General features: G+C 44.7%; 2 protein-coding genes across 2 annotated transcripts in view; both read left to right on the top strand.

Annotated features, from left to right (window-relative positions):
• Nucleotides 1-23: 23 nt before the first annotated feature.
• qtrt1 (queuine tRNA-ribosyltransferase 1) lies at nt 24-3,650 on the top strand. The gene is made up of 9 exons (XM_084036561.1): nt 24-326; nt 445-513; nt 616-754; nt 866-1,060; nt 1,288-1,426; nt 1,511-1,586; nt 1,677-1,786; nt 1,892-1,976; nt 2,305-3,650. The coding sequence occupies exons 1-9, from the start codon at nt 39-41 to the stop codon at nt 2,455-2,457; spliced, it is 1,254 nt and encodes a 417-aa protein (XP_083892687.1). The 5' UTR covers nt 24-38; the 3' UTR covers nt 2,458-3,650.
• Nucleotides 3,651-4,277: 627 nt separating this feature from the next.
• The window catches only part of kcnt2b (potassium sodium-activated channel subfamily T member 2b), a 28,895-nt gene continuing 22,596 nt past the window's right edge, over nt 4,278-10,576 (top strand). Inside the window, exon 1 of the mRNA XM_084036788.1 lies at nt 4,278-4,405. Within this exon, the coding sequence (XP_083892914.1) occupies nt 4,317-4,405 (89 nt within the window). The 5' untranslated portion in view covers nt 4,278-4,316. The remainder of the gene's footprint in view (nt 4,406-10,576) is intronic.

The following is a 10,576-nucleotide window of genomic DNA, read 5'->3' as shown; positions in this document are numbered from 1 at the left end:
AACGCAGCCCCCCCCCTACGTCACATGTTCACTGCAACATGGCGGCCACCACAGAGTGTGCAGCCGATGTAAATTCCTCAGTAAACAACATGTCCCTGACGAAAGCTCTGTCTGCGGCTTCTCCGCTCACTTTGCGAGTCGTTGCTGAGTGTCCGGTGACAAAAGCAAGAGCTTGCGATTTAATACTGCCGCACTGTGCCGTCAGCACGCCGGTTTTCATGCCGGTCGGCACTCAGGGGACTCTGAAGGGAATCACTGTGGACCAGCTGGAGGGTCTTGACTGCCAGATTTGTCTTGGAAACACTTACCACCTTGGCATGAGACCGGTAGGCAACACTACAGTAATAACAGTACCGCTTTTATTTAATAGTAGCTATATGAATTAGCTTTCTTTTTTTAAATTATTATTAATGTGCTTTTATTTTCCAACTCCGCTGCCTGCAGGGGCCTGTTTTGATCGAGAAAGCCGATGGTTTACACGGGTTCATGAACTGGAAGAGGAATCTTTTAACTGTGAGTGTAGCTTTTCTGAATGCATGTATATCCACAAAAGTGCGAGAGGTATGTTGGGTGAACAGCTACCGTGCTTGTGTGTTCACTTTCCTTTGCTTACAGGACAGCGGGGGCTTTCAGATGGTCTCTCTTGTTGAGCTCTCAGAGGTCACAGAGGAAGGCGTGAAATTCAAGTCCCCCTATGATGGCAAAGAGATCCTCCTCAGTCCGGAGAAGTCCATCAGCATACAGAACAGTCTGGGTCTGCAAGGAGTAAAACATAATCTAAATCAGCATTACTAAGTACTAACCCTTTCCCCTCAGTTTCCCAGCAGCTAAAAGACAACCTCTCTACATGTCTGTGTTCTTCCAGGTTCAGACATCATGATGCAGCTGGATGATGTGGTTAGCAGTACTGTCACAGGACCACGGGTGGAGGAGGCAATGCACAGGTCCATTCGCTGGCTGGACCGCTGCATTGCAGCCAATAAAAATCCAGACAAGCAGAACCTTTTTGCCATCATCCAGGGAGGGCTGAACGCAGAGCTGCGCAAGGCCTGTCTAGATGGTGAGATCATGTTTCTGTCCGTTCCATGTATCCATGAATATAAATGATTTTACATACCGAGCCGATGAAGAATTCTCTGCAAATCAAACAGGTGGCAGGCAGGTTGGATAGAAATGCATCTCCATGCTTTATTGTCAAGTGTAGTTTTTTTAAACTAGACACTTCTTAATAGTTTGGCACTGATGATGAGGGCTCAAAGTTGGTAATATCTTATCCCCTTCCTGCAGAAATGACTCGACGTGACGTTCCCGGTTTTGCCATCGGAGGCCTGAGTGGAGGAGAGGAGAAGAACGACTTCTGGCGGATGGTCACTCTGAGCACTGACCACCTGCCGCGAGAAAAGCCTCGATATCTCATGGGTGTGGGGTGAGTTTGCCTAAAAAAGCAACTTATCACATTTTTGGTTTAATAAATTGACATAAGAGTGTGTATGTCCCTCTTGTGCTGCAGGTATGCTGTGGATTTGGTGGTGTGTGTAGCTCTGGGATGCGATATGTTTGACTGCGTGTTCCCCACCCGCACCGCAGTAAGCCATCTTTATGTCGCACGTCGATGATCACTTAGAAATTTGCCATTTAGCAGTTTTTATTCCACAGTCATGTTTCTCTTTCCTCAGAGATTTGGCTCCGCCTTGGTGCCGTGGGGATCCCTCCAGGTAAAGCAAAAGCAGTATGCCAAGGACTTCCAGCCCATAGACCCTGAATGTCAGTGTCCCACATGCAAGACGTACGTAAAGAAAACATCTCTTGTTGGTATAAAGGAGGGATGTGTTGGCTTTACAAGACTACCTCAATCTGTGCATTAAAATAATGAGCCTGTTTCCTGTTTCAGACACAGTCGTGCGTACCTCCACGCTCTGTTTAAGAGTGACACTGCAGCCATGCATCACATAACCATCCACAACATTGCCTACCAGGTCAGTATTGTCTCTTTAATCAAGCGTAAACAAATTAATAGCTTCTTGATTGATAAAAGTTTTCATTTTTTTTGGTGTTATTTTTCTTTATGTTTTCCAATTTAACCCAGCTTTTAAGTTGGCTACTGTATGCCCATGTGTGTAGGCTTGTTGGGTCATCGCTCTACTGTGAAATGTCACCACAAATATTCAACATTTACATGTTACCCTAAAATGTTGCCATGGTAAATGGCAGCATGTAAACTTTGTTATACTAAACAATCTAAAGTTGCAGAAGAGGATTTCCCACTCAGTAGTTCCATTATTCATCCACCGTTTCTGTTTGCAGCTCAGCCTGATGCGCTCTGTGAGACGGAGCATTGTGGACGGTTGCTTCCCTGAGTTCATACGGACATTCATGAGGCGGATGTTCCCCTCTCGTGACCAGTACCCCAGCTGGGCTGTGGACGCTCTGGCCTCCGTCAATGTTTCCCTGGAATAGAGTTTGGAAGGCAAACCGCACTAAATGGGATGTCGAACAGTGACTGAAAGCTTTTATATATTTTTAAATGACTTTGTTTTTTTATCGGCCATTGTTTTCTACTATTTGTTTATATCTGTATCCGAATTGCCAGTTTTGTTGGCGACAAGGATAATGGCTTTTGATCTGGAGGGATAAAGCCTGATTGTCTTTACTTAGCCTCTGCAAATTGTGCTCAGAGTGCACATTATGATGATGATGTGAGACTGAATGGGGTTTAAATGAGGTTTGAAACACATGAACTATCTCCACTGATATGCTCAGACACTTTTTGTTGTTACCATGGCTACAGAGCTAGGCCCACCCACTTGATATTAGAGGTTTTGCCTTCCTGTCAAACCCGGCATTTCATTTTTGCCAAAGGCACAACATTAATAAATGTATATGTATTCTGGTGTTTTAACAGCGACCCCTAACAGAGAAGTTCTGTCAGATGTATGAACAGATAAATGAATCTTGCTCTACAGCTTGTGTGTGTGTGGCATGATGACCACCAGAGGGCAAAATAGACAACATCCAGAGCAAAGTGACAAACTGTAAAGTAATGCTCTAAGTTTCCTAATAATAAGAGATAAAAAATAGTTCAGCTGCCTCTAAGTAAGAAAACAAACCATACGATTATGATATATCAAATGTTGGTGGGCACAGAAAACATTCATTCACAAGTCAGCATCCATCTAAATGGTTTCAAATCCTTTGTTTCTATTGTTATTCATTTCCTCCTCAATGTGCAGTAATCCTCTTTTTGACCCTCTGGGAGAAGGTTTTGTTTGGAGCTCACAGGGGTGCTGACTTGTCAGGGCTGGGTGGCGGGTGATTAATATTCATCATTGGAAGTTGATTTGAATAACACCTGTTGTCTGTGGCTTTTGAGTCAACAGTCCTCTTAAGCACCACATTTGAATTGCATTACAGCTTCTGTTATGACTGCCGGCTCAATGGGAGATTGAACCTGTGACATGTAATGAATGTCAGGCAACGGTGTGTGTAAAGATGTGATGGGCAGGCGCACAATGAGAGAAGTTTACACCTTTGAAGTTTATTATTAGGTCCAATAAGAGGTGGCTGAAATAGACACAGAAGAAATTGTTCTATGAAAATGAGAACATCATGCTTGTAACAAAGGATTATGGTTATTTTTTATGAAAAACTCCATTATATTTAATAAAGCACCAAATAATAAAAACGTGCAGAAATCATCTACATGATCTACACGTCGTTTAGATTCATAACAGTTGATCATTCAGGATTACTGTATTTACATAATTCAGCTCAAATGCTGATGGAGAATTGTACAATTTTATAGATGTTTTTTGGCGAGTAAGTTTTGTAATTTTCGCCATTTTGTCATTCCCAAAAGGAAAAGTGTGTGCTTCCCAGCGGCTGGTTCCACATTGGCTGCCAGTGCGTCCGTGCGGAGCTCAGGCAGGGAGGATGCGGCTGTTGAGAGACAACCAGTTGCTCTCCAGCTGTCACTGTAAAAGTGGAGCCTCCCTCCTCTGCCCCCCCCCCCCCCCCCCCAGCACCGAGACGGATGAACATCCTCGACCTGTTGCCTCGCTGGGAACAAAAGTAGCGCTGCTTTGTGACGGCTGCCAAAACAGACAGAAGTAGTTTTTTTCTGTTTATGAGGAGAAGTCGAAGACGATGCCATGATGCGTATCAATGATTTCGATATGAATCTACATTTTGAATAGCAGGAGGAACGGAGTTGGTTTTTGGGGTGTGTGTGTGTGTGTGGGGTGTGGGGGGGTCCACCTCTTCGGTGTGGAGGAGCGGTCTGCGGTGATATCTGTCTCTGTCTCTGGAGGAGGAGGACCATGGTGGAACTGGAAAAAGAGGTGCTCCCGCTGCCCCCTCGGTACCGGTTCCGAGACCTGTTGCTCGGGGACTGGCAGACCGACGACAGGTAAGGGATGCTCGCATCGTTTACGCGCGGCGCGCCGAATCTGTTGCGCATCTGTTGCGCCACGAGAGCTTCGCGTCTAAGAAAAGTGCACATTTTGTTTTTTCGCGTTTTTTTTGCATTTTTTTTCTCTCTGCTGCGTGCAACAGGTTTTGCTCGCTCCCATGCGTGCCCGGCAACGACGGTTGCTAACACCGCTAATTCGAGATGATCCCAGCAGAAGCGCAATTTGCCACCATAAGAGAAAAGTACTCCAAAGGCAACGAGGGACTGATTCGTTCAGGGGTTCATTTATTCCACTTACTTCCACGTCGTGCTAGTGGCGCATCTTACATGCGTATATTTGGAACATCAAAACCCCCCCCAAAAGCTTTGATGGCATCCACCGAGGAGGGAGTGAACACCTAGTGCGCTGCTCTATTTATGTCATAATTCATAAAATAAATAAAAAATGTAGAGAAGCATCTGCCACCTGGGCAGGAGATCTCCAGCGGCTGCTGTCAGTCGCAGGCAATTAACCTTTGATTCTCCATTTGCGGCGCAGAAGATTTGAAATGCTATGTGTTATGCATTGCTTAATTTGGCCATTTCATCACGGTGTCTAATGGAAGACCTCAAATCACAATTTCACGCTTGGTGTCTCTTGTTGCTAGGTATAAATGGGGTACCAAGGCACTTGCTTGTGGACTTGAGTGGGTGTGTTTTGGAATCATATGAGTGGGGAAACTGTCTGGATCAATCTGGGTTCTGTATAATTCCATTCAGAAATCAAATAGATGTGACTGCGTCATTAGATAGATTTGGTTCTGGTTGTTGTAATAACATGATGATCCTTTAAGGGCTCTAGAAGGCACTGAGGTCTAAATTAAACCCATGTGGTGTATGTGACAATTATTTTTGTCATGTTGCAGAGCTGTAATTTCCAGTGCGCGTGCACGTTTTCATATAGAGCCTAATTATGAGCATTTGTATGGACAAGCCCTTTGTATGTGATGTGTGGGACTGTCTGTGTGTGATTGCCACTCTCTCTCAAAGTACATCTGCCTGAGCATCCGTGTGCTTTCATATACTTAACACCACTTGGGAGAGAGAGAGATTGAGAGAGGCTCGAGATGTTGATCTCAGTGCCAGGGAGTCTTAGCTGCTATAAAATGGACTGATTAAAAGGGAAACGATTGCTGTGATTGATAGAGAGAGGAACCTTAATAAGGAGATTGTCTGCGGTCCATTAATCCGGGAGTTAGTCCCGTTGGGTGCAGGTGCACATAGCTGCTATACAGTATCAGAGTCACACGTTTCCAAATGTCAACGTGTGTGTGCATAACTTATCTCCTTGACACATATGGTTGCTCGCCGCTCCTGGAAAACATACATTACTGAGCCATATAATCCCTCTTCTGTCATCCTCCGTGGGCCTTCTGTCTGTCATCCTCTCCCCCCAGGGTGCATGTCCATACACCACCCTCTTCTTCCATCCACCCCACCCTCTTCCCAGTCCCTTTCCACTTCTGATTGAAGTGCCTCCAATGCCATACCATTTCCCCCCCGTTTCAAGAGCTCTCCTCTAACTCAGTGGAATACATTTTGTTGAAAGGCTCTCGGGTGCTGCAGAGCAGGTTTTTATAGACGGGAATTTATTTAATAATTTATTTCACATGCAGGGATCTCCTGTCCTCCTGAGTGTATTGTTACTGGTTCAGCCAGTCTTTCTATTCCTTATTTTTTTAGTGGACTTGTGTAGCCCCCCCCCCCCCCCCCCCCCCCCCTAGCACTCAAGTGTATTCATGAACATTATATACTTCAATTTGAAGTACTCTTTGTCTTAAAATGAGATTCGGCTTGACTGTGCAAAAATGCAATCATGTTAGACTCTGCCCTTGACAGCCTATTAAAAGCGTTGGCTGCATCTAATTTGTGTCAAAGTGGAACCAAGGTAAATTAAATTTGGCTCCGTTTACTCTTCACAGATAAAAGCCTTCTCGCTCAGACAGAATTTGAGTCGGGCCCTGCTGAAACTTTAGTTAAAACTGCCAATTATCTCTCTCTGTGTAGTTCCCAACCCATAACCGTAGACCCTTAAACAAGGTTGTGCCAGATGATGGATCAGTAAGTGAATGTGGGTCCACAGTGACAGGAATGTGTCAAGGACAGAGAACTAGGAACATTTGTCATACCGACGGCAGTTAGATTTTCTGGCAGTGAGTCAGAGGCTTCTGTTTTGAGGAAATGCCAGATGACTAAACAATTGAATCCAGATCTTTTTGCAGGCTGATGAATTTTCCAGTCAAAGAAGCTGTGTGTTTTTTTTTTAATTTTGGGGCATAAAATGAACATGATGTACATACTATAAACGCACATGTGACGCCCAGCACAGCTTGTATGCATAATTAGTTGCAAGTGAAATTAAATGCAATGCAGCCTCGGCGGGGGCTTTCCTCGGAGTCCAGGATTATCCTACAAATGACAGCCCTTTGTCCTTAAAACAATTACTTATTGGCTGTCGCCTCCACGTCTTCTGTCACTCAATCTGTGTCTCCGTCATCCCCATGCTCCTACTCTCTTTGCCTCCTTAATTCTCCCAGCTAAGCCTTAATCCACTAAGGCCAATGTAAAGCATGACCCATCAATACTGTCATTATTCATACCAGAGTCACTGTGCTTTGACTGCTCTATAACGTGGACGCCGTAGTCCGTAGTACTTAGTGAGCCATCTTTAGATCAGTTTAGAAAGCTGATAGCTTACACAGAGTAAGGTTATTATGGAATCATGGATCTATTATGCATCATGTCTGTGGGGCTGGCATAAATGGAGGTAATTAGCAATGCAAATTACTTGTATGATGAGTAGAGTCACTCTGAGAAAAGGTGTTTTTAATCAGATTTAAGGCGAGATGATAGAGAAGTGGTGATGTTGGAGCATGCTGGCCTCATAACCGCCGTGTTTAAAAAAAGGCTGTTTGCGAATTGGAAATCAATTTTGGGGGATCTGCCTATCAATTGGTGGTGTGGGGGGGGCTAGTGTGGGGTAGGCTAATAAAACCAAAGCCTCAGGCCTATTGAATGTCATTCTGAGGCTGGTGAAGAGGAAAGGTTAATGCCAGTACGCTTGAACATTAGAGATGGGTCCGTCTTGGGAACAAATGAGAGGGCACTGTGGGAGGATGGAGGCCTCTTTTTATCGCTGATAGCCCACAGTTGTAGGGAGAACAGTTCAGGGTTTTCTTTCATTTTTACAGATTTATCTGCCACCACTGGTCTTCAATAAGCTAGATATTGAATTCTCTAACCACCCTTCCAGTGAGACGAGCACACCTAAGAGCCTTCCTGCTGTGGATACTAACGCAGCCATAGGGCCGACTAGCATGTGTCTGAGCACTCCTGGGCTCTGTTGGTGTTCGCGGTCGCTGTCGGGCCCCGTGGCATCAGAGTGGGGGCTGCTTAGCCACGCTGTTGTGGGGCAACACAAATAGAGCTGTCCACTGATCGCAGCTCCCCTATTCCCAAACTGTGTTAGCTTAATCCACCGCAGGACTTTTAAATCCACACCGGGGGAATGACGATGACTCCTCTCATGTTTCTCGCATGTCGCCCGTCAAATCGGCAATTCGAAGACGACCGTGAAACAGATTGATATCTCGCGTTGATTTGATCAAATGTTAAATGTCCGCGTGGATCCAAGGCTAATATAATCCGACGGGATAGAATGTCATTGGATGGCTTTTAATAGAGTTGTGCATCACTTTAAGCCATATTTTGTTTCGCGATTGAGGGATGATTGCAGCCTCTTTTTTTTTTTCTCTCTTTTTTTGTGAGCAATTTCTTTTTGTGAATCTAACACTGATGCATCTGTTGCGTTGTGTTCATCCATCAAGTCACCAAGACGATAGAGACTAACTAATAAATAGAGTGATCGTATCTGGGAGGGATGAGACGAGGCTGGTTTACGTCAGGGAGCAGGAGGGAAGAACGGCTGCAGCACTTCCACTGATGATATATGAGGGAGTAAAGGCTACAGTGGCCGCTTACTTAATGTCAATATAATGTGGGAATACATCAGACATTTATTGTTAATGATGGCCATTGTTTTTGTTGTTGTGCTTTGCCCTGGCTAGTGGGGAAAGAAATCTGTCACAACACCGACTGGTTGATTCGCTCCCTTAGTTATACAAATAGACAAGGAGAGAAAGACGTCTTTAAAGGTCTCCGTCATCAAGTTATTATGAAAGCACCCACTTGTTTCATTGGCGTTGTTATAATCTATTATGTGACACACAATGAGTGCTATTAAAGACATTTCATCTCTGTCTTTTCATCTGACGCCTCAGTCAACATGAACTCCTGCATTGTCACTGTTAGAAATGTTCCTTTTAGCACAAGAAAAGGGTCTTTTTATAGCAGCGATGGTTACGCATACTCTCGTTATTCTTTTCTTCTTTTCTGCCATTAGGACAGTGGTGTGTGTGTGTGCGTGTGTGTGTGTGTGTGTGTGTGTGTGCGTGCGTGTGTGTGTGTTTGTGTGTGTTGTGGTTTTGTATCTGGGTCAGGGACAAGCTGTCCTGGCGACCATTGGTTGGATGAAGCGGCGCACACCTTGCTTCTCTTAAGCTGTTAGAGCGTTCCTGTGGTGATTTGCAATTGATTTGCCTCTTGTCATCCCATTGAATTTCTCCTGACCTCATTTGGAGTCTGGAAAAAAAGACGAAGACACGAAATAATAATATAAACAATGTCTACCCTCTTTTCTCAAAGGCTCCGCTATTTGCTCATACGTCTTAAAGCAAGGTGCTGAACTCCTAAAACCCTCTGCCTCCACATGACCCTCAACATGGCGACGGCTGAGCCAGCTAACGGTGCTAATGGCATGAACAGTGCAAACAACGGCAACAGTGCTGACGGAGCTTTTTTAACTGGACGCTACACTTCTGTGACAGTTTATCAGCTGTAGTGTAAAGCACGCTCAACATGAGCTCCGACATGAGCTGATGAGGAAATAGGCCACACCCTTAATTATGAATTTTCCATTTTTGGTTCTATTAATTAAACACCAGTTACAGGTTTTTCCACTTGGTTTCCTTATTTCTTGTTTGGGTTTTGTTTTTATCTACTTACTATTCCTGCACTGCGCCAACGCTGTGCTGTTTTACGTGCATATTTGGGTTCCTTTCATGGCTTTCTGTGTCATTAGATGTCCATTGCTGTGTCATTATGGAGCACAGGCATGGGTGGAAGCAGCAGGAGAACAAGGTTCGGCTCTCTCTCTCTCGCTCAGAGAGCCTCCTCCGCATGTCCCCCTCTGTCTTTCTGTCCATCTGTCTGTCTGCGTTTTTTATCTGTAATTTCTCTCTCTCTCTCTCACCTCAACTCTGTAATTGCAAATGCAGTTGATCCTCTCAAGATACACCAAAATGCTTGTCCCTTCATCCAGCGACATGTGTTTTCTTTCTGCGCAACAGTATCCCAAAGCAGTTTTTTGCATCAAGTCATCGAATCATGTATTTTTCCTGTGCTTTTTGGAGAGCCTCGGGGGCGCTGGTATGTGGCTACTGCCCAGAAGTGCCATTGTGATGTGCTTGTGTGTCTTGTGTTTTGAAAATAATTCTCTTTATGTCTTTTCAATGTGTTTTTCTCCCCCAACCCTCCCTTCAGATTAAAGATCCCGACTCTCAATCTATCCCACAGCTCAACTCTTTATTGGGCTATATTTCCACTTTACTTTCCATCCTCTGTTGTACACTCAAGTGGAAAAGCTCTCGCTTCGAGAAACGCATCAAGGGCAAAATGACCTCTGAAATCATCCTCTTTGTCTGGGGAACTTATCACTGCTGTTTCTCACAGTTTGCAGAGGATTTAAGTGCTCTGATGAATGAAGAAGTGCACAGACAGCGGGATTTCGGAACGTGTGGCGCCTTGAGTGTGTTAAGCAGGGCGGCTTGGGTATTGGGCCGATTTGGGCGATGCACTACCAACGGGGAAAAGGAGTTAATCTTTTTCTAACCAATTCTATCACCGCAACAGTCGTTTTCAGTGTTCTAGATGTTTGATCTACCAAAAATATCATTGTCCAATCAGACTAAAGTCATGCTTCAAATAGTCCCGCCTCTTTGAGGGCGATTTCAATCAGTTTGAAAATCGCCCCAGCAGTCTCTCATAGACTCTCCTGTTTTTTCAAATATC

Source organism: Eutrigla gurnardus (assembly GCF_963514095.1).
Source record: "Eutrigla gurnardus genome assembly, chromosome: 20".
NCBI classification, from domain to species: Eukaryota; Metazoa; Chordata; class Actinopteri; order Perciformes; family Triglidae; genus Eutrigla; species Eutrigla gurnardus.
Note: the sequence above shows the minus strand (reverse complement) of the source record. Positions and strands in the feature narration are given on the sequence as shown.